We start from the raw sequence: 24,768 nt of genomic DNA on the forward strand, positions 1-24,768 counted from the left end.
TAGGAGAACTATGGAGAGCCATATGTTGGAGATACCAAAGGTACCTCAAGTACTATCCTGTCCTATGGATACTGTCTCCCCTCCAGGTAGTAGGGAACAACCCAACGACTAGATGGTGGTTGGGGGCAAGACAGTCATGGGTCTAGAGACTCTGTACATGGAGGCAGGGACCACAGAGGACACATGGTTCTACATAAGAGGGTTGACTGAAAAGTAATGCCTCCACCTTTGTAACTCTTCAACAGTTGGCCGCATTAGTAATTGGCAGGTACTGGTTTGTTCCATAACCTCTTCTCTACAGCTCCAGTTGGCAGGAAGCCTTAGCATTGAACAGTTATGTTGTTACAGTGTAAAGTATGGAACCCTGTGCAGACGGTCGGGCAATGCGATTTAAGGAATGTGTGGTCATTGAATTCTTGACAGCAGAAAGTGTCACTCCAGTTTATGGTGATTGAGTACTGTGCGTCATTGGGTGAGTATGTTTACAGATGCTGAGGCGGGAACATCTGACCTGCATGACAAACTAAGAGTTGGATGTCCTGTGACTGCAACTACCTGGTTTTACAAGCAAAATGTTGACAGATTGATTCAGGACAGTTGCCTTATCACCCAGAGAGAAACTGCAAGCACAATCAGCATTTCACAGGAAGATGTGGGTCACATTATTGCTTTGCTTGGCTATCGGAAGATCTGTGCACGATGGGTACCCCAGATGCTGACTCCTTAAATGAAAGTGCGCAGACTTGAAATTTGCCAGGAACTTCTCTCGTGTTACAAGAATGAAGGTGACACCTTTCTCCATTTGATTGTGACAAGAGACGAAACGTGGGTACACCATTACGACCCGGAGCTGAAACATCAGTCTATGGAATATCGACACAAAGACACGCCCCAGAAAAAGAAATTCAAGATGCAGCCCTCAGTCCCACAGTGAAAATGCTGTTCTTGAGCATGAGATGAGTTAGTTGCTGTTGATAAACAGCTGGAAATAGCTTTGACTGCTGCAAAGTAATTAACACTTGCTTTGAGTGGATCAGTAAATTTCATCCTAGTAAATTTTATCTTAGATTCCTCTCTCTTGTGGGATGCAGATAGCGTTACCCACGTTGATTTCCTTGATCGTGGAACAACAATAAATTCAGAGCATTACATCACAACGCTATGAACTCTTCAACGACGGCCAACAAGGGTCCAAAAGGAAAAGGGAAATGTTTTCCTGGAGCATGACAATGCCAAACCACACACTTCACGTGCCACCACAGCAGATCTTTAGAGGCTGTATCTCACCATCGTACGGCATCCTCCGTACAGTCCAGGTTTAGCACCATCTGACTTCCATCTGTTCCCAATAATGAAAGACAATCTGCGGGGACATCATTATGCTTCTGATGAAGACATTGAGAGAACTGCGAGACTGTGGTTGCAGAAACAGAGTGTCAACTTCTTCTGTGATGGCTTCAGAAAACTTGTTCATCGTTGGCAGAAATTGGTTGGTGTTTATGCGGAAAAGTGAATATTGGTAATTAAAGACCACATTCTAACGATTATTTCTGCATTTGATTTATTAAAATATTCCCATCCAAACCCAATTAACAAAGGTGGAGGCATTACTTTTCATTCAACTCTTGTACATCTCTCTTACCAACAGTTTTGAGGTGCTGCCTTCCACTGAAACTGGGCCAGTCCAATATAGTTCACCTGTTAGAGTGTCCAGTGTGTCACTTGTCAGGGGAAGTAAACGCAAAAGACAGGTATTGGTTAATTGTCAGCAGTTCATACATAAGTCAAATAATGGTACCCTTTGGGAAATGGGCAGCAGGGAATGAGAAGGATCACTTCATGCACTCATTCATGCCAAAGAGTCTATTCTGGTGGTCATGGAGGGAACAGGATTCAACCTATTACAGATTGTGGTACATGCTGAAGAAACAAAGACTGGACAGCATTTACCTTCAATAGCTGAAATTCCATTATTGCCAATAACCACATATAAAGTACAAAAGACTATACTAGCTTTCAGATCTGTTAGTTCTTTCATCAGGGAGAAAAGAATGAAAGGTTGGGGCAGGTTAGAAAGTAGGGGAAGCTCACTCAAAACGTAGGATGAGAGTGATACACCTCTTGAGATGGTGAGTCCAGACATAAGGGACCTAAAATGTGTATGTGTCAGCAGTACTGGGATTTTTGCCTCTTGAAGATAAGTAATGCTGGATATTCTGTCACCTTGTAGTTTCATGTTTTTCTCAAATGAATTTTGCTCTTGCTACACTATACAGTTTTCCACTTTTATAGTTAGATTTGAACGTCTTTTAATGCAAATTGCTTTCACTCTTACCAGTTAACTCTTCCCTTTGGATTTTTTATTTCAGGGCATGTTATCTTGTTACACCATACTTCTCTATTCACAATGACATTTATTCAAACAATTCAAACTTAAGGCAGAAATACCAACAATGTAGGAAAATATAGATTACTATTTACTGTAAAGAAGACACTTCAAGATGCAGACAGGCACGAGTAAAAGACACTCACATACAGCTTTTGGCCACAGCCTTCATCAATAAAGCTACACACACACACACACACACACACACACACACACACACACACACACACACACACACCTCATGCACACACAACTGGCCGCTCCCAGCTCCAGCGACATGCCACTGACCATATCAAACTTGATTTCAGTGGCTGGTTTGCTACCTGAGCCATTAGGATCCTTTCCTCCACCACCAAAATTTCTGAAGTGCGCAGATGGGAGTTATTCTTACAACGCATTCTCCGCTCCTGTAATTATCCCTGTCTCATCTTAAGGTAACTTACTGTCCCCACACCCCCCACCCAACAGTTTCCACTTCTTCTGTCCTATCATCGCCTCCCCATTTTTGTCTCCCATCCTGTTTATTCACAGCTGTCTGCCAACGCATCTGAACATCTTTGCTTCTCTCATTTTTTGTTCCTTTTCCCCCACGTCTCTGGCCCACAACCTCCTAACGCTGGACCTGTTGACAGTTTAGTCCCTGCACACTCCACCAAACAGTGTCCATCTCTCTCCCCACCTGTACGCTACTATCCCTTCTCCTTCCCCACCCCCTCCAGTTTGCTGCGTGCATCCCACTTGATGTTTCATTCTGGACCGAGCTGGCTGGAGTTGGTGGTCGTGTCTGCATGAGGCGTGCTTGCTTGTGTGTGTGTGTGTGTGTGTGTGTGTGTGTGTGTGTGTGTGAGTAAATATTGTGTGTTTGTCTCTCTCTTTACTGACAAAGGCTATATGTGGCTGTCTTTTAATTGTGCCTGTCTGCAACTTGACGTGTCTTCTGTACAGTAAGTAGAAATCTATCTTTTGCTACATTGTTGACATTTACTCAGTCTTTTACAGTCTCCCCACATATTTTATTCTCCATTTCTTGCTTTATTTTCATTTTGTACTATTTTGTCTGAGAAATTAAGGGTTTTCTTTTCCTTTCTTTTCTCAATTGTATGATTCATAGTAGAATTCTCTGCTATCCCAGGTATAAGATACATTAAATGAAGATTCAGGTTTAACATTTCATCAATGTCAAAGTGTTTGGAGACAGAGCAGTACCTAGGTAGACAGAGAAATGGGGAAAGGATTCAACTGTGGCCTTGTTAAAGGAAAAGGCTAGTGTTTGCCAGACTTGATTTAATGAAACCACTGAAAATAGAAGGCTATATGGAGAACTAAACCCAGCTTCTTTCAAATACTAATGTAGTTTCTTAACACTTTTGAGGTCCACTTAGCAAAATTTCAGGCTCAGTAAACCAGCCATTTACGTCATTATTTAAAATGTTACTGGCACATTTATCTTTGAAATATCTTAAAAGGCAGTACATGCTGAAAAGGACAGAGATTCAAGGTTTATTCTTCACCTTTATTTTAGTTCTTTGATATTCCAGAATACTATAAATGATTCATTAATTTCTGAGTTCTGCATTTTCCAAAGTTTTGCATGTATAAATATGATTGTGTATTTATTGAACCATAAACTCACGGACTTTCCATTGTTCCCCTCAATTGGTGTTGAGTGCAGTGCCTCGACAAAATGGTGACAAAGCAGGAAAGAAGTTTTTGTGTGTTGGAATATGTGAGATGTTCATCTGTTGAAACAGTGTAGTGTGCATTCAGAAATAATTATGGACAAGAATGGCCATGTTATCAGAGGACTGTGTGTTGGTATTTTCAATTTAGAGACACTAGTTGTCTCTGTAAACAGAAAAGTGCCAGTTGACCAAGTGCGCCAGGTCCAACCATGTAGAGGGTCAGGGAGAGTTTTGTACATAGTCCCAAAAAAATCAACTGTACTTGCAAGCCACGAACTTAGAATGCTGCAGCAAACTGTGTGGAAGATTTTGTGATGGTGGCTGCTTTGCAGACTGTACCGTCTGCAGATCATGCAACAATTAAAACCAGAAATTTATGGCTGGTGCCTTCAATTTTGCATCACAATGTACGAAGTACTTCAGCATAAAAATTTTTGCCTCCAAGATGACATTCAGTGATGCAGCAGCCTTTCATTTATCTTGAGAGGTTAATCACCACAATGTGAGGACATGGAGCATTGAACATCCTCATGAAATTGTGGTGCCTGAATTATATTCGCTGAAGGTTAATGTTTTCTGTGCAATTTCAGAGACAAAGCTGAATGGGTATTTTTAAAACAGGTTCTTACCTTGTATGCTGCAGTTGTGTTGTTTCCACAGCTGACTGCTGATTCCAAGAATTTCAGGTTCGAACAAGATGGGACACCCTCTCATTGGAACATTGAAGTTCATCGTATCAAAATCGCTGCATCACTGGATTGGATGTTGCGGTGAAAATGATTTGGTTCTGCTCCCTTTGCCCCCAGGTTTCCTGACCTACATCTTATGACTTTTTCCATTGGGAGTACATTAAGGACCATGTTTACATACCCCCACTGCCAAGAGCACTGGAGCTCCTCAGAGAACACATCACTGCTGCTGTGATGAAAATTGAGATGATGTTGTTACATAAGGTTTGGAATGAACTTGACTACATCTTGGATGCTTGCTGTGTGAAGAAAAGGGCACTTACAGAACATTTGTAGAGTGCAAAATTAAAGCTTGGTGAGCTTACAATTCTGTTTACACATCAGTCATATTTGTACATGTAATACTTTGGAAAATACAGAGCTTTGAAAATGAGTGAATCATTGTTTCTTTCCTGCTTGCTTTGCCAACAGATTGTTTCACCTCCTCTAAACAAATCTCAGAAACCTATGTTGGATGCTGCTCTCTTATGAGATTCATCTGCAAAAAGGATGAAAGGAAGACTTATAAAAAAGATCTAAACTGTAATTACAGCAGCAGAATTTGTAGTGATGATATTAATGATGAAAAATTGTAGAAAAATACAATTTACCTGAATATGAATCTTCGTCAGACTGTTCCCAATCAGATTCTCCCTCTGATCCACTATCATTGATTCTGTCTTTAGAGCTTCCAAAATTTCTTCCTTTGCTCAACAAATGTGTCATTTTTGAAGCAGAACTAGAACAAACTCCAAACAATAAATAATATGCAAATGAATATAAAAAAAAATGGAATTGCACTGTGGCTCAGTCAATCATGACAGCAGTTCCTACGTTCACTACTGTCTCTTTCAAAATAATTCTAGCAGTTAACAACAGAAGACAGTCCCTGCTAAGGGTTGGTTAGTGAATTGTATGTACATTGTTCTTGTATGAAACTAGTCCAGTCATTGAGCGATAGGTGGCGTGCTTGTCATGAAAATGGCGGTCCAAAATATACTCAGGCGCAGTCCTTCACATGCAGTGCTATGGTTTGAATTGCACTCGGTTCTGTTGCCAGAGTTTTAATGTCCATACAGTATTTTTGACAGACATGATTGAGGTTTGCTGAAATGTAAATAATATGGTGTACAATTCTGAATGGAACTGGACATTGATAAGGTGAAAAAATTAATGACAATTAAAATAAAAAACTGTGTCCTTTTGAAAAGAACTATTTTTGCACTCCCTTTAATGGATTTAAGGAAACTACATAAAAAATAAATCTAGATGTAAGTCTAGATGGCCACCAGGGATTTGAATATCACTCCTTCCAAATTTAGGTTGAGTGTTTTAACCTTTACACCATCTTGCTTGGTTATTTGCAAGATAACATAGATTCACAGCTGTAATGGTTCAGTGATGCACATTTTTCTGACAGCCTTAAATTACGTCATCTGCTACCATGGATTTCTTTCCCACATTTCTCAGACTGATTTTGTGCTACACCTCTCATGACCTTTTTCTGAAATGAAATGTATACATCAAAATAATCACTTCTTGTTAACATTAAAAAGCTCCACCAAATGTCAGTGGGTATTACAGAACCTCATGGGACTAGTGATCTGTTTCACTGGCTGAAATTCACCCCAAGGCTGTATACAATTAACGGCTCCAAATACTTACACTTATAATATCACTATTATTTTGTTATGTTGTGATAGCATTTGTGTCCATGTTACCGAATAAAACTGGGCTTGTTTAGTTTTGTGCAATCAAACTTAAATTTAGCAGCAGTCCTTTCAGTTTGCAAAGTATCCTCCAGAATGAGTCATATGTTTTCAGTGTGCATGAAATATATGAAAACAGTTTGCAATAGCTATGATAATAGCTTTCTTACTGGAAAGCACATTGTAAAGGCATGATAACTTACTCAAGACTGATCCAAGTGCTGCATATGAAAAAAGCTGCATGAAAATATGGGTCTCTTTCTATATATGTAGGGCGTGTTTGGCAAATAATAAATAAGACACTGAAAATGATTGTATGATTGTAGTAGCATAAAAAAGGCTTCTAGCTGAGTAAAAATGTTAATCTATTTGGTAGTTAACAGCTAGAGATACTCTAAAAATCTCTATTTCCTCTTTCTCCTTCTCTTCCTCTGCCTTCGTCCACCCATCTGTCTCTTCATGTAGTCATCACGTGATGACTTTATCTTCAAAGTCGGCCATACATTTTCAGTACCTACATATTTAAGAAAAGCTCTTTGTGTTTAGTAAGAATTGGGGCATACTACTGGCAGGACTGGTATTTCACATATCAAAGAATGATGCTTAGTATTGTCTTAATATTTTTCAGATATAACCTGGTATAAGAATGGCAAAATTCTTCGTAATACAAGGAATATTCAAATTAGAATTAGAAACAACAAAACTACTTGTCAAATACTAAAAGTAACCCCAGAAGATGAAGGAACCTACATCTGCAAAGCAGCTAGCGAAGTTGGAGTAGCTGAAACAAAAGCAGAATTGTTTGTACAAGGTAAATAACATGTCAGAAAAATGAAAGTGTGTTATAAGATTAAATTTACATTCACACTGCACTCTTACATCAAAATTTGTTTGCAGAATTGACTCTTGAGGAGCGCCAAAAACTGGAAGTTAAGAAAGGCACAGAGCAGCATGCAAAGATAAAACTGGAGAGAGTAAAAAAACAGAAGAAGCCAAAAACAGAAGAAACTGTTGTCGACACAGTTTTTGAGACAGAGAGGAAAAGGTACTTATTTTTTCCAGAAGACTATAATTTATGCTGTGAATTTCAGATTCTAAAATCACAGTCTTTTTTTGTGCATTAAGTGAAATAGTATTCTATGTGTTTGTCTTTATATATTCTGCCTCAGAAGAAAATTTGAAATTTTTTAAAAGTGAAAGTCTCTTTTTCTACTTATTATATTTTCTGCTATTTGATTATTGAGCATTCAAAACAGCTGTTTACTACTTGACCTTCAACGTTTCATTAGGTCACAAAATATCTTTCATGTCATTTGGTGCAAATTTCTATTTTAGTTATGAAGTAAGTATTATCAGCACAATTTTGAGTTCACATTTCAATTTGTGTGCAAGTGTAAGACATCTCATAATAATAGAACTGAAAATTCATACACCAAATTTCATAGGTGAAGGATTGTTTTGCAAGAAACCAGGAGAACACGTTTCTTACGAGATGAACAGACAGTTACTGTGGTTTATTGTTTGTAATATTGGTACATTATTCTTGCAAATGTCATATTCATAGACAGATCATTTACTTTTGTCATGCATCCATCATGCTCATGGAGTCACCCTTTTTATGACAAAGAAAGACTTACATTTGGCCGTTGAGTCATATGAAATTATTATTATTATTATTATTATTATTATGACAATATGAAGTAGAGAGGATATAAAATGTAGACTGGCAATGGCAAGGAAAGTGTTTCTGAAGAAGAGAAATTTGTTAACATCGAGTATAGATTTAAGTGTCAGGAAGTCGTTTCTGAAAGTATTTGTATAGAGTGTAGCCATGTATGGAAGTGAAACATGGACGATAAATAGTTTGGACAAGAAGAGAATAGAAGCTTTCGAAATGTGGTGCTACAGAAGAATGCTGAAGATTAGGTGGGTAGATCACATAACTAATGAGGAGGTATTGAATAGAATTGGGGAGAAGAGGAGTTTGTGGCACAACTTGACAAGAAGAAGAGACCGGTTGGTAGGACATGTTCTGAGGCATTAAGGGATCACAAATTTAGCATTGGAAGGCTGGAGGGTAAAAATCGTAGAGGGAGACCAAGAGATAAATACACTAAACAGATTCAGAAGGATGTAGGTTGCAGTAGGTGCTGGGAGATGAAGAAGCTTTCACAGGATAGAGTAGCATGGAGAGCTGCATCAAACCAGTCTCAGGACTGAAGACAACAACAATGAAAATTGTGACATTAAATACTTCTGCAGCCTATAATTTTTGGTCTGTATGTAATGTATTACACTCATAGGAGTGACAAGAGAAAATTCCAAGTGTTATAACTGAACTTCAGCACCAGAAACTAGATAACTACTGCTGCTTTCCTGGGGCTGAGATTTCATGTTGTTGCTGCATGTTCCAGCTGTTGTTATTACAGTTTGATACTTTTTGCAGTGTCTCGTTTGTTTAATTTTATTTTTCTTAGACCAGTCATTTCTGTTTTGTGTTTTTCTTGCTGTTATTAATTTAAATCCAAAACACGAGAAGATTCTGAGCCACAGTATGGAAGGGGTAAGAGAGAATATGGAGATCAGTAAAGATGAAATAAGGTGAACTGTCTGCTAATAATTATAGCAATAAAAGCCCAGCAGTTGTATTGGAGAAGTCAGATTTGGACTTCATCATTGGGTGGAAGGATATTATAACACATTGTAAGTCCGGAGACAGAAAATCTTTTATAAAATACAATATACAGTTTGGTCAGAGTGGCCGGAGGTAGTGGTCATATGTGTATGAGGTGTTCCTGCTTTTGTGGACGCCTGTGTGTGTGTGTGTGTGTGTGTGTGTGTGTGTGTGTGTGTGTTTTCCTTTCTTTTCTGAAGGAGGCTTTGTTCAAAAGTTCAGTGTCTAACTGTCTTTTTGTTGTGTGTCTGCAACTCAATGTGTCCTCTTTATGGTGAGTAGCAGGCTATGCATTCCATAATTGTTAATATGCACAAAATGATAGCCTACTAGTCATCATGTAGAGGAGGTAGCAGACACTAGACAGGCACATTCAAATAGGACAGAAGAGTAATTAGCTTTCATTGTTGTTTGTTAAAGATAGCACAGTCATTCACTCAGCTCCCATAAATGCCATGCAAATGCCCCTCTTGAAAAACCCCCCTCTCTCCCTCACACACGTTCTCTCTCTCTCTCTCTCTCTTCTCTCTCACATACACACACACACACACACACACACACACACACACACACACACACATACACACAAACTGCCCCTCTCCTTTCCTCACACAGCCACCAGACACGAGTAGTGATCACAGGTAGGATGGATGGCAGAGAAATGAAAGTGGTATGGAATAGGGAAAGGGTAGCAGTGTAGATTAGAAAAGATAATATGTACTGAGGTGACAAAAGCAGCTTCGTGCAGGGATAGCTCCAGAGATAAGCATGCTGGCAGGAATGCAGAGAGAAAAAGGAGAGCTTGGGGAGGGTACAGAATTCAATAAACAGATAGGAAATAGAGAAAAGTTCCAAGGAGACAAATAGGATGGTGTAACAGAGGAAAGAAACGGAATGAGTGTGGTGCTTTGGGGATGGATTGGAGTGGAATTTTGGCAAAAGTATAGGGAGAGGCACCGAGATCACAATTGTCATGTTTTAGAACATGCTCTGCAACAGGATGTTGCATGCTGCCAGTATACACCCTCTGCCTATGCCCATTCATCCTAACTGATAATCTGTTGGTAGTCATGCCGATGAAAAGGCTGAACAGTGTTTATATAACAGCTGGTATATAACATGTGTCATTTCACAGGTGGCTCTCCTTTTGATAGTACATGTTTTGCCAGTTACAGGGCTGGTATAAGTGGTGGTAGGAGGGTGCAAAGTGGAAGTCTTGCAGCAGGGACAGCCACAGGAGTAGGGCCATAGGATAGGAAGATGCAGAAGGAGCATAGATTCTGACAAGAATATCACGGAGAGTGGGAGGGCAACAAAAAGTTCTTCTGGGTGTGGTGGGCAAAATCTCAGACAGAGTGGATCTCAGTTCAGGCATGATTTAGGAAGTCATTGCCTTGTTGTATTAGCTGATTAATACATTCCAGACCAGGATAATACAGAATGACCAGTGGTGTTCCCCAGAGTTATTTTTTGAAGGGATCAGTACTACAAGGATTGGATATGATAACCTGGGAAATCTGCCTTTGAACTAGGCTGGTAGGGTAATTACCTCGAGTGAAAGTTGAGATGAGAATGGTGGTGTATTGCTGTAAAGAGTCTGAACAAATACATTTGTCTCAAATGCCAAGATTATATGGGAGGGAACATTTGACATGGTAAGGATTGCAACTGTCAAAATGCAAATACTTTTGTTTGTTAGCGGTTTTAACGTGGACAGAAGTGTGTATCTGGCCTTCGGTGAGCATGAGATCAACATGAAGGAAACTGGCACGGGATTTGGAATACGACCATGTGAAATTTAATTGGAAAGAGGTATTCAGAGATTGCAGGAGTTTTAACAGGTCACCCTCACCATGAGTCCATATGGTAAAGATGTCATCAATGCAGCTAAACCAAACCAGAGGCTGAAGACTTATGGATCTGAGGAGAACCCTGTCCAAGTGACCCATGAAGAAGTTGGAATAGGGAGGAGACATCTTGGTTCCCATGGCTGTACCCCTGATCTGTTTGTATGTCTGCCCCTCAAAGTTGAAGTAGTTGTTGGTAAGCATAAAGTTGATTATAGTGAGTAGGAAGAATATCATATGTGTGCACTGACTGAGGAAATGTTCTGCAGCAGACAGACCCTGTACTTGGGGGATGTTGGCGTAGGGGGAGGTGGTATCGACGGTGACAAGTAAGGTGTGTGGTGGGATTGGGATGGGCACAGATTACAGACAATCTGGGAAATGCTTGGTTTGTTTGATATAGGAGGGAAGTCTTTGTACTATGAGTTGCAGGTGCTGATCAACTATGGCAGACGTATTTTCAGTGGGTGCTTTGAAGCCAGCAACTATATAATGGCCAGGATCTTAATAAGAAGGTAAAAGGTGGGGGTACGTGGTTTGAGTGGGGTGAGAAGTTCTATGGAACGACATTTTAGTCCTTGTGAGGGGCCTGAGGATTTAGGGAGGGACTGCAGGACAGTTTGAATCACAGGGATGGGATCTTGATGGCAGATGCTGTGTGTAGAGTTGTGAGACAGCTGGCATAGACCTTCACTAACATACTCCTTTCAGTCCTATACCACAGTGGTAGATCCCATCCCTGAGATTCAAACAAGAGCAAGCGAATAGTGGTATGTGGTAATTTCAAAGTAGATTTTGTAAAGGATCCTGAGAAGAAAAATTACGTGTAAACATTATTTGGATCATAAGTTTGATTTGAGTAATTAATTTACCTACATTTTTGGATATTAGAAACTGCTTGGTAATATCTGCACTGACTAAGATCAAAGTGAGCAAATAAACATGCTTTCAGTAATCAACTGACTCTAAGATCAAGATGTACAGGTGATTAGAATAAACAAGGTATTGCCATACAGTTCTGATGCACCACTATTGCAATGAGTTGGAACAGTTTATGGCTAGAGGGCAGAAAGTAACTTGGAAAAAGTGAACTGGGAAAAATTTATAGGAAAAAAATTCCAAAGTGAAATTTAATGTATTGCATGATATGTATGTTTTCCCCATAAATTAATTAGTAAGAACAGAAGAAAACTAACTGAAAAACCATGGATCACTAATGGGATTAAAATTTCTTGCAAATGGAAAAGGGAGATTTAGTATTAACAACAACAAGTAAAGATTCTGCTTTAGGTGTGAACTACAAAATTTATTCCGTGTTATTAAGAAAAGTTATTAAAATCTCAATAACTATACATATTATTTCTGACATTAATAGTTGGAATAAGTGAATTAAATCTAATGGGATATGGTAAATAAAAGAAAGGACAACATAGCTCTTGATTTGAATGGAACAGTCATAAATGGTAATTCAAAAGTAGAAGCTGTTGTTTCATATATGTAAAAGGTGTACAACTTAGCTTCCACCATTTGCTGATAGGTGGCGACAGCGGTAAGTAGCGGTCGAAAGAAACATATCGTAGACATCAGGCAGTTAGCTTGAACCTCAGTCAACATAACCTCATTGAAACATTAGTCGACTTGTCTCTGCATCATAAAGTTGTTCTTGATTGAAAATGTCAGTTTACGAGCCTAATTCTCGTCATTTGCAGGAGATGTTCCTGTTTTGTTTCAATATGAAGAAAACAGCAGCTGAGTCTAATCGAATGCTCTCAAGTACATATGGTAAGGACGCTATTAGTGAAAGAACATGTCGTGAGTTGTTTCAATGCTTCAAGAATGGTGATTTTAACGTCGTAGACTGACATAGTGGTGGAAGAGAGAATGTTTTCGAAGATGCAGAATTGGAGACATTGCTGAGTGAAGACTCGCGTCAAGCTCAAGAAGAATTGGCACGATTAGTGGGAGTGACATAGCAAGCCATTTCCAAATGTCTCAAGGCTATGGGCATGATTCAGAAAGAAGGAACTTGGGTCCCATGTGAGATGAAACCAAGATATATTGAATGGCGTTTGTGTGTTTATGAACAGTTGCTTCAGAGGCAAAAATGGAAGCGATTTTTGTATTGCATTGTGACCGGGGATGAAAAATGGGTTCATTACGATAACCATAAACACAAAAAATCATGGGGATATCCTGGCCATGCTTCCATGTCGATGGCCAAACCGAATATTCACGGCTCCAAGATCATGCTCTGCATTTCGTGGGACCAGCTCGGCACTGTGTACTGTGAGGTGTTAAAACCACGTGAAACAATCACAGGTGCTCGTTATCGAATGCAATTAGTGCATTAAAAGATAAACGGCCCCAATACAGCGAGAGGCATGATAAAGTGATTTTGCAGCACGAATGAGGTGTTAAAACCACATGAAACAATCACAGGTGCTCGTTATCAAATGCAATTAGTGCATTTGAGCAGAGCATTAAAAGACAAATGGCCCCAATACAGTGAGAGGCACGATAAAGTGATTTTGCAGCACGAAAATGTTTAACGCCACATTGCAAAAGAGGTCAAAACGAACTTTGAAACGTTAAAATGGGAAGTCCTACCCCACCTGCTGTATTCTCCATACATTGCTCCCTCTGACTATCACCTGTTTAGATCAATGGCACATGGCTTGACTGACCAACACTTCCGATCTCATGAAGATGTCACAAATTGGATCGATTCGTGGATCTCTTCAAAAGATGAACAATTTTTTCGACACGGGATTCGTACACTGCCAGAAAGATGGGAGAATGTAGTGGCCAGCAATGGAAAATACTTTGAATGATACATGTGTAACCAGTTTGTTTCATTAAAGCCTCAAATGCTGGAGAAAAAACGGCAGAAGCAAAGTTGTACACCTTGTAGTTAAGACTTATGGTCAAGGAATTAGCATAAAAAATCAAGGTAATATGTTGAGAAAGTAACTACTATAAAATTTCGTGACCTGGTACTCTAATCCACTTCCAAATCTAAAATTTAAAAAATAATAAACTCTTTCAAAATAAAATTGCAATGGAGTTGGTAGTATTTCCAATGTAATTCTAAAGAATTGTTATCATATAATAAGGATCACAATGTCTAAAATATATAGTGGATCATTAACTCAGAGTACCTTTACAGAATTATTAAAAGACACAATTTTTAAATTTTTTAATAAGGGAGGTGACTGATGTGATGCCAGTAGTTAACAGACTCCTTCAATGAAGACATCATTTTCTAATTTTTCTGAGAATGTAATGTACACCAAAGGTGTCCAGTCTCAGTCATAAAAATATTCTTAGCAAATCACCATATATATTTGGAAGGTTGGTCTACTGATAATGTGATTCATCAGATTTTATAACAATAAAATACCAAAACGGCACCAGTTGTTGGCATATATAAAGCATTTTGACTTCATAAATCACGACATTTTTGTTCAAAAACAGAGTTTTCTTTTACAATTATGCTGTACTGATCACCATTGATGATTCATAGAGAACTGTTTAAGGAGGGAAACACTGGAATGTCCAGGTTGGAATTTCAACAATATTAGGAAAGGATAAATTGTTACTCACTGTAAAGAGGACTAGTTGAGTTGCAGACAGGCACAATGAAAAGAGTGTTACACATCTAGCTTTTGGCCAAAGCCTTCTTCAGAAAAGAAACCCCACACAAGCAAGGACACCTCACACACACGACTGCTTTTGAGGCACAATGAAACAATGGACAGTCCAGGTTGGAATATCAACAATATATGAAAATGGTAGATTGCTACTCACCATCAAGATGATTCATTTAGTTGCACGCAGGCACAATGAGAAGAATGTTACACACTTAGCTTTTAGCGAAAGCCTTCTACAGAAAATAAAACGCACACGCATGTACACAAACATGTACACTTCAGGCAAACATGACCACTATCTCCAGCAGCTCCAACCACAATGCCTTCCGGTCAGTGCTGCTGGAGATAGTGGTCATTTGTGCGTGAGGTGTGTATGCTTGTGTGAATATGTGTGTGTTTTCTTTTCTAAAGAAGGCTTTGGCAAGCTAAATGTGTAACAGTCTTTTCATTGTGCCTGGATGCAACTCAACAAGTCGTCTTGATGGTGAGTAACAATCTACACTTATCCTAATATTGTTATTTAAAGATTGAAGTATTTTAACTACAGCACACAGTACATAATTTCTCCCATCTAATTTGTTGTAAATAATCTATTAAAATTCGTAAGGGATAATGATAGTAAAAATTATGATACTAAAAAGCGAAAAAATTGCCTACATTAATCTTCAGTAACATACACTTTAACTTAGAAAAGAGTGAACAATGCTGCTACCAAAATCTTTGGTCACTTACTCTTTGTTAATATGCACCTGACAGGTAGTATGTTTAAATTTGAAATTAAGGAGAAAAAATTCCTTCAGGGCAATTTTTTTCTATACTGTAGGATAGTTATTATTTAGAAACTTGTAGCTTATTTGGCACAAATGTGTCACATGCTATAGTCTTGTCTGTAAACTCAAGTGCTTTTGGTGGGGAAAGTGGCCTTTCCCGGAAGAACACTGCCACTGGCCTACAGGGGCACCCAAAATCAGTTGCCTGTTACCTGTATAGCAGTGTAGATCTATGTGCAGTGATTTACGTCATTTCTGTTTGTGGGGCCTTAGTTGCCAGTGTCAGTCAGTTAACTATGTATACTCACTGATATACTTCAGTATCTGGAAGTGATGGATAATCATTGTGCAATGCAAGAAAATGTGCAAACTACAAAGGAGAGGAGGTACTGTATTTGTGTAGTAAGGAGTGTTTGATCATCTCTAATGTTATTACAGCATGTATTAAAGAGGCAACACAAAAAGAACTGTTGGTTAATATTACCAGTCCCAATGTCTGCCTCCGTAGCGTAACGGTAGCGTTACCGCCTACCACGCAAGGGGCCCAGGTTCAGTTCCCGCCAGGGGACTGGGTGTCATGTGTCTTTCATCATAATTTCATTATCATTGACTTGCAAGTCTCTGAAGTGGGGTCAACTGAAAATGACTTGCAATATGGCTGTCGAACTCCCCCCGAATGGGGCCTCCCGGCCAACAATGCCATGTGATCATTTCATTTCATTTTCACCAGTCCCAACCTAAAGGCTGCAATTCATGCAAATGCCAACCTCACCACAATTGGACACATAAGGAAGGAATGCAAAAATAAGCCTCATGGTTTACTGAAGTCACCATGAAGAAAAACAAATTATTTTGGGAGGAAACCCATCATTATAGACTGTTTCACAATCATGTAAAACCTTTGATGCTTATGGAACAGCAGGGTTTGAATGTGTTCTGTCGCTAAATCTCTATCTCAGTTACTATTCACCTGATTCTAAGATATATTGCTTAAAACATGTGTGCAGTAGCTATTATAATCACTGCTGAAATTTCCTTTGAAACATGTACACCAATTCTGAACTTCTAAGTAAAAAGCTTGACATATGAGGTGCATTCACATATAATTTTTTATTTTTTGGTAAGAACTTTATTTCTTAATCTACAGCAATGTTATCCTGTTTAAAATATTCCCCATTACATACTATAAATTTATGCCGTTGGTTTTTCCAATTCTCGAAACACTTTGGGAACTGTTTCCTCCGGATAGTTTATAGGTATCTTAACTGTGCATTTTTAATCTCATCCATGCTTGTAAAATTGCTGTTCTTAAAGGCCTGCTTCGAAATATTTATACCACTTGCATGCCCTTGGTTTACTTATAACAGACTCACCAAAAGCAGTACTTAACATTTCTAAAAAATTCATACACTTTATTCCATTCTTATAACAAAATTTGATGCAGATTCTCTAATCTATTTTTATACAAAACAAATAATCTTTGGTGCTACCAAAACACATGTAATCTTCTTGACTGCTGACAACAAAGTAAATACACAATATGCATAACATTATACGCATACTTTTCAGACATGTTTACAAAGACTGTGACAAGAAAAGTAGTGCAAATCAGACTAATACAATACACAAAATTATAAATTTCTGGTTACTTTTTAAACACTCTTGTGTGGCAAGAATTTTTAAGTTTCAATGCAGCCCCTGAAAGAAAACTTCTACCTGTTAGTTGAAACACAAAGTAAGAACAAGACTTAAATTCTACAGATTGATTGTATCAATGGGGTTCGTTTTAAGAATAATAGTAGAGGAATATACATTCACATGAACAGGCATTCAGTTCTATGTTTGTTGTAGAATTCTGACTTCCATTGTTATTTTAATATTATTTACTCTACAATGTTGTGTTTCGGAAGGAGCTATCATCTTTTGTATTCCGTATGGTCTTAACGCTTTTGTCTAAAAATAAACACAGCCAGGACATATTTGAACATTGCGTCACCACTAATTTAAAGCATGTACGGTGGCAGGGCTGGTACTGTGTTGTGAAACAGCCTGTAGAAGTGCCTTGTGACGTAGCTGGGTAGGTAGAATGGGGCCTCACTTGCTCTTAAGTTTACCGACAGACTATACTTGTGGTATTAAACTAAATATTTCTCTTTTGTGTGATCTAATCTGTAAATGGTCAAATGCAGCTGTATTGAAATACCAATTAAATTAGTATTCTGTAAAATGACCTTTTTTCAGCTTCATTACAATACACCGGTATTTTGCAAAGTAGCCACAAGAACATGTATCTAACTAAAATCTATGAAATTACTCCCAGTTTTCTATTTAAAGCACCTCCATTTTATTTTTTTTCCACAGGGAAATTGTGGACATCCATGAGACACATGTTCTGGAATCCACTGCACAGTTTGCAGAGAAAACAAAAAAGGTAATTAGATGAAGTACAGCTAACTAATCTCATGAGTAAACTACTATGCTTCTGTCAATAATTAGAAATTTTCAGATATGAGCATAAGGAAATTAAATGACCAAACATTAAAGAGGGGTGAGAGGTTGGGCTTACAGTTCGAGCTAAGCAAGTAAGTACTTTATTTGTGCATAGATCATATCATGATGATACTGGATACTTCGACAATTTAAAATTCACACATAAACACACTCACCCACACTCAGTCACACGCGCATGTGAGCACATCCACTTCCACACACACAACAGATATTTTGATGCTGCAAACACTGTATGTACATTTAATTTTCAGCTGCTTTGATTTGAGTGCAAGTACTCTGCAATGTTGTATGGGCTAAATAGGGTAAGGTAATTTTCGGCCTATGTTTGAGAGCTTGAACCTCGTGTATACTCTTTGTATTCTACCTCTGAACCCGGCAATGTTATGTAATTGTTAAATATGTGTGGAAAAGGGATATATGTCCTAATCTTCTTCTCCCTACATCCTCCCATCTGCCTGTCCATCTCCTCCTCCTCCTCCTTATCGTTGTTCACCTCCTCATCCTCCCATGTCTCTCTGTCCATCACCTCCTCTACCTCTTTCTGTCCATATCCTCTCTCCACATCCTCCTCCCCCCCCCTCTCTCTCCATCTCCTCTTTGTACATTTCCTATCCCCTCCCTCCTAGTCCATCTCAGTTCCTCTCTCTCTCTCTCTGACCTTGAACATCATTTATTGCCATTGACAATGAAACCATTATTGGGAATTGAAGTCACTTAAAATGAATGGGTAATTTGGTTGGGATCATTGATATACAAGGTATGAGCGACCTGTCCTGCTGCCAATATGTCAGGATGGTAGCTTCAACGACAGCATGTTGCATAATTTTAACCTGAGAATGGGTAGGATTACAAAGTTTTGAATGATTCAGGTTCCATAGTAGTATTCTAATCATAAGCCAATAAGCCATAACTTTAAACAATGAAAAATCTGGGATGGAATAATGACAATATTATGGAAAGTACAGATTACCACTCATGCTATAGCGTAGATGCTGAGTTGCGGACAGGCACTACTAAAAGACTACTATACATAAACAAATAAGCTGTTGGCCAGAAAGCTTTCTTCTAAAATAGACAGCATACACACACACATTCACACAAATGCAGCTCACATACATGTGACCACTGTCTCTGGTTACTGAAGCCATACTGTGAGCAGCTGTGTGTAGTGATTGGGATGGGAAGGGGGAGTGAGAGCAGGGTATGGGTGGGCGACAGTAGAGCACTGTTTGTGGGAGAATCCAGGAATGGGGTGGGGAGAGGATAGTGCAGCTAGGTGCAGTTGGAGAGAAGCATGGGTATGTTGATGGAATAGAAGGCTGTGTGATGCAGGAGTGGGAATGTGGGTGATGGACAGTGACTAACGAGCATTGAGGCCATGGGGGTTACAGGAATGTAGGATGTATTGCAGGGAGAGCTCACATCTGCACAATTCAGAGAAGCTGGTGTTAGTGGGAAGGGTTCAGGTGGCACAGGTTGTGAAGAAGTCATTGAAATAAAGAATGTTGTATTGGCCAGAACACTCAGCAACTGGATGACCCAGTTATTTTTTGGCCACAGTTTGTTCGTGCCCATTAATGCGGACAGACAGTTTGTTGGTTGTCATGCTCACATAGAATGCAACACAGTGATTGCAGTGTAATTTGTAGATCACACAACTGGTTTCAGGTACCCTGCCTTTAATGGGATAGTGATGCTGGTGACCAGACTGGAGTAGGTGGTGGTGGGAGGATGTATGGGACAGGGCTTTCACTTAGGTCTGTTACTGGGATATGAGGCACGAGGTAAGGTGTCGGGAGCAGGGGCTGTGTACAGGTGAACAAGGAGCTTGTCTGGATTTGATGGGCAGTTGAATACCTTTGTCGGATGGATCAGAAGCATCACCTTTCCGATCAAAGGCAGGGCTATCTGTGGGAACCAGTTACGTGATCTGCAAGCTGAGCTGCAATCACTGTGCTGCATTTTACATGAGCATGACAGCCAACAAGCTGTCTCTCTACATGAATGGCCACTGAAAAAGACATTGACCACCCAGTTGCTGAGCATGCTGCCCAACACAGTGTCCTTCATTTTAGTGACTGCTTCACAGCCTGTGTCATCTGAATCCTTCCTAACAACACCAGCTTTTCAGAATTGCGAAGGTGGGAACTCTCTCTGCAATGTATCCTACATTCCCATAACCCTATTGTCCTTAACCACCTTTAGTCATTGTCATTCACTCATCTATCCCCTTCCCTGTTCCAACTCCACAGCCTTCTATTTCCATAAGGGCACCCACAGTCTTTTTACTTCTCTCCTTTTCTGCTCCCACCTGGCCTTCCATCTAACCTCCTGACAAAATAAATTGGAATAGAAGGGAGACCGGATAGAGGTACTCAAAGTACCCTCCTCCACACACTGTCAGGTGGCTTGGGGAGTATGGATGTAGATGTAGATGTAGATGTAGACTGCACCTAGTTGCCCTACGACCATTCTATCTCGTCCCTGTATGCTCCCAAAAACAGGACTTTACCATCCCCCAAGCACACCCTGCTCTCCCTCCCCCATCCAGCGCCATCCTCCTCTGTACCCCACCACCCAGATTGTTTATGCCATCATGCACAGTTACTCACAGTCTGACTTCAGAAGACAGAGACAGTTGTCATGTGTGTGTAAGCTGCATTTGCATTAATGTATTGTGTATGTTGCCTGTATCATAAGAAGACTTTCTGGCTGAAAACTTACGTGTATAGTAGTCTTTTTGTTGTGCCTGTCTGCAGCTCAACATCTTTGGTATATAGTGAGTTGCAATTTATCCTTTTCATATTGTCATTAAGCCATAACTTTGATGTTTTGTGTTAAAAACAACTGTGAGGAAGACACATGGTTGTCTATACAATTTCTTTTTAAAGTTTTGTGTGTGTGTGTGTGTGTGTATCAATAAATTTTCGAGATTTTTGCTATCAGTGTTTCCTCTTCATATATTATATACAGTGCTGATGGCAGTTATATGAGTTGAGTAGTATGAAAGGGAGGCAGTGGTTGAGAAGGGAGTGATACAGGGCTGTAACCTGTCCTAGATGTTATTCAATTTGTACATTCAACAAGCAGTAAAAGAAACTAAAGAAAAGTTTGGAGTAGGAATTATAGTTCAGGGAGTAGAAATAAAATTTTTTAAGATTTTCCGATGACATTGTAATACTGTCAGAGACAGCAAAGGACTTGGAAGAGCAGTTGAACAGAATGGACAGTGTCTTGAAAGGAGGATATAGGATGAACATCAACAAAAAAACAAGGATAATGGAATGTAGTCAAATTAAATCAGGGGATGCTAAGAGAATTAGATTAGAAAATGAGATACTTAATGTAGTCAGTGAGTTATGCTATTTGGTCAGCAAAATAACTGATAATGGCTGAAGTAGAGAGGATATAAAATGTAGACTGGCAATGACAAGAAAAACATTTTGGAAGACGAGAAATCTGTTAACATTGATTATAGATTTAAGTGTTAGGAAGACTTTTCTGAAGGTATTAATCTGGAGTGTAGCCATATGTGGAAGTAAAACATTGATGATAAACAGTTTAAACAAAAATAGAATAGCAGCTTTTGAAATGTGGTGCTACAGATGAATGTTGAAGATTGGATGGGTTGGTCACATAACTAATGATGAGGTACTGAACAGAATTTGGGAGACAAGAAATTTGTGGTAAAACTTGATGAAAAGAAGGGATCAGTTGATAGGACACTTACTGAGACATCAAGCAATCACAAATTTAGTATTGGGGAAATGTGAGGATAAAAATTGTAGACAGACACCACGAGATGAATACTTTAAGCAGATTCAGAAAGATGCAGGTTGCAGTAGTTATTTGGAGATGAAGAGGCTTGCACAGGATAGAGTAGCAAAGAGAGCTGCATCAAACCAGTCTTCTGACTGAATGCCACAACAACTACAACATACATATATTCAGTGCTTGATTTCTGGTGGCAGTGCATATATTTATATACCATATAAATCAGACCAAAACTATGTAGCCTGCATCTGCCCAAACATTTATTAGAGAGTGTATAAAAATTTGAATGAAATCAGTCCAGGAATTTTGAGATTTTTGCTAATAATTTTAAACAATGACTTTGTGATCGCTTGATGTCTCAGTAAGTGCCCTATCTTTATACCATAGTGTAGATGAAGACTGATATAAAAAAATAAGGTTCCTTTGTCTGTGAGGCTTTTATCTATTTGAGCAACAAAAAAATTGTTGCTGAATGTGGAAAGTAGGAGAGTGATACTGGTAGAATTGAAACTGTGAAGGTCAGTTGTGAGTCAGGCCTGGATAGCTTGGTAAGAGCATAGCAAGGCTCCAGGCTCGAGTCCCAGTTTGGCAGAAAGTTTCAATCTGTCAGGAAGTTTCAGACCTTTTCATCCTCTATTACAGAATGTAAAAGTCTAGCCACAAACAGCTCCTTGGCTATGGATCAACTATTTCCCAGCACTTTTCATTTTTCAAGGAGTGCTAATCCAGAAGGTTATGCAGGAGAATGTAACGAATGGCAGCTATCTTTAAATGTAAGTGTAATGTAATGGCTACAACAAAGAAAAAGAACGTGATTGTATACAATTAGAAGATCAATGATGTACAGCTTGAGCCTGTCACATTATATATTTGTTTAGGAGTAACATTACAATGACGTATGAAATTGAATGATTACATAAAATCAGTATTAGGGAAGGTGCATGTAAGACTAAGATTTATTACTAGGGTTTTGGGAAAGTGGGATGCAGCTGTAAAAGGAATCACATGTGAGTTGCTAGTGTGACCAGTTCTAGTGTATTGATGCAGTGTTTTGAGCCCACATCAGTTAGGCATGAGAATAGGCAGTAATCAAATTCAGAGCCACACTGATGGGATCATAGCAGGTAAGTATAGCTCACACACAAATGTGTGTGTCCTTTGACAACTCTGTTAGGAATCCTCGGAAGAAGGAAGACACAATGCTTGTGAAAGCCTGATCGGTAAATTTAGAGAATCTGTGTCTGAAGGAGACTGTGTGACTGTTGTGCTGCCACATAAATATTGTGAGAATAATGTAAGAGAGAGTAGGGCCTGTCGGAGTCAAACAGTATTTTTCCCTCACTTGATACACAAATGCGATAGGACAGAAAATCACTGATATTGGCGCATAGTACCTCCTCCGTGCAGAGTACAGTAGGCATCCAAAGAAGAATGCCTGTGAGGGGTAAGACGGGCAGCAGGGAAGTGGTCCTTCTCCTCTCTTCCTTCCCTCCCGTGACTCCCCACCGTTTGGGCTGTTGCCCATATGAAAAGTGTTCTTTTACTGGCAAGGTCAGCGTGTTGCATTTCACTGTTTGCCATTTGTGGTCTCCCATTTTCGTTTTATTTCTTATGATGAAAGTTCTAGTGAAAACCAGACATCACATCCACATTAAAAGCAATAAAATTCATTGGCCATGTTTTTAACTGAATAAAATGAAATGTATATTGTGACAAAAAAAATGCAGTTCAAAAGTTGCACACACAGTACCGGTATTACTGAACTGATGATGCAGCAGTACTGACATCCTGTATACATAAATGAAGAATTTAACTTGACATTATTCTGGAAATATCAGTGTACTGAAGAGGTGAGATGATTTAATATATTTATGTCATTTGAATCGCTTTGAGTGAGTCAAATTTACATGTTCATGTAAATACATTCACAAAAATGTTTTTAGAATGGTGCGCACTTTTCTCTCAAGAGCATATCACTGAGTTGGAGGCGCATTCCTGTTGCTTGTTTGTTTCTCAACTGTGGGCAGTACAGTGGCTTGCCAAGTATGGATGTAGACATAAAGTCTGGAAAGTAGAAGGAGCTACTGACAGAACTGGCATGGCAAGGGCCAATCTCCAGCTGCGACTGGACAGCACAGTCAAGAAAAAGAAAAATTCTGGGCTCAAGTATCTATCTGGTAGATAGTTATAATCTGTCAGTAAGTTTCAAAATAACACACACTTTGCTGCAGTGTAAAACAACTCCTGAGTTGCAGCTAAATTATTTCTCTGTGACATAGTTTCTTTTGGGATTGTAACTTCGGCACGTGTTTTTGAGATTGAGATGTTTGGAAAGTAGGGTAGAAGAACTGGAAGAATTGAATTTCTGAAAGTGAGTTGGAGAACTCAGTTGGTATGAGCATAGCTGGAAAAATGGGAGGTCAATGGTTTGAGTCCTGGTCTGATGAAGTTTCAAAAGTGTGCACCCTCCACTGCAGAGTGGTAGATTCATTGTGGCTTTGGCTGAGCTATTTCTCTTTGACATCTGTTCTTCTTGAAGTACTAGTCCAGGAAAATAGGCAAGAGAGCTTATGTGAAGTGTGTAAAGCAGGACAGAGGCAGTGGCAGAAATGAAGTTGTGAGGCTGGTACCAAATTGTGCCTAGAGAAATTTGTAAATGTGTAAGCTTCAGGTTAGAGTCTCAGTTCTGCACAGCATTTGAATGTGCAGAAGTTTAAAAATTGCTCATACTCCACCGCAGAGTAAAAAAATTATTCTAAGAATCAGTCTTAGACATATTATAAAGCACTTAAAGCATGACAAAATATGGTTTGAGCTACATGAAGGAAGATGAGGACTTTTGCTGTTAGTCTCAGGGGGTAAATCCTTCACTAGTTATGCTTCTTCATTGCAACAAAATGAGTGCTACATGTCAAACCTCAGTGACACCTTTCTTGAAATTTGAGGAAAAGAGAAAAATTTAAGAACAAAGAAAATATGGCACTAATTTCTGTTGTAGTTATGTGAAAAATTACCATTATACTATAAGAAAGCTTTA

The 24,768-nt window shown here is 39.1% G+C and overlaps 1 protein-coding gene across 1 annotated transcript in view; it reads left to right on the top strand.

The window, feature by feature from the left end:
* The window catches only part of LOC126481730 (titin), a 534,189-nt gene that overhangs the window by 313,406 nt on the left and 196,015 nt on the right, over positions 1 to 24,768 (top strand). Inside the window, exons 88-90 of the mRNA XM_050105683.1 lie at positions 7,134 to 7,316; positions 7,403 to 7,550; positions 17,808 to 17,877. Coding sequence (XP_049961640.1) covers positions 7,134 to 7,316; positions 7,403 to 7,550; positions 17,808 to 17,877 — 401 coding nt within the window. The remainder of the gene's footprint in view (positions 1 to 7,133; positions 7,317 to 7,402; positions 7,551 to 17,807; positions 17,878 to 24,768) is intronic.

The sequence above is a fragment of the Schistocerca serialis genome, chromosome 5, assembly GCF_023864345.2.
Source record: "Schistocerca serialis cubense isolate TAMUIC-IGC-003099 chromosome 5, iqSchSeri2.2, whole genome shotgun sequence".
NCBI lineage: Eukaryota > Metazoa > Arthropoda > Insecta > Orthoptera > Acrididae > Schistocerca > Schistocerca serialis.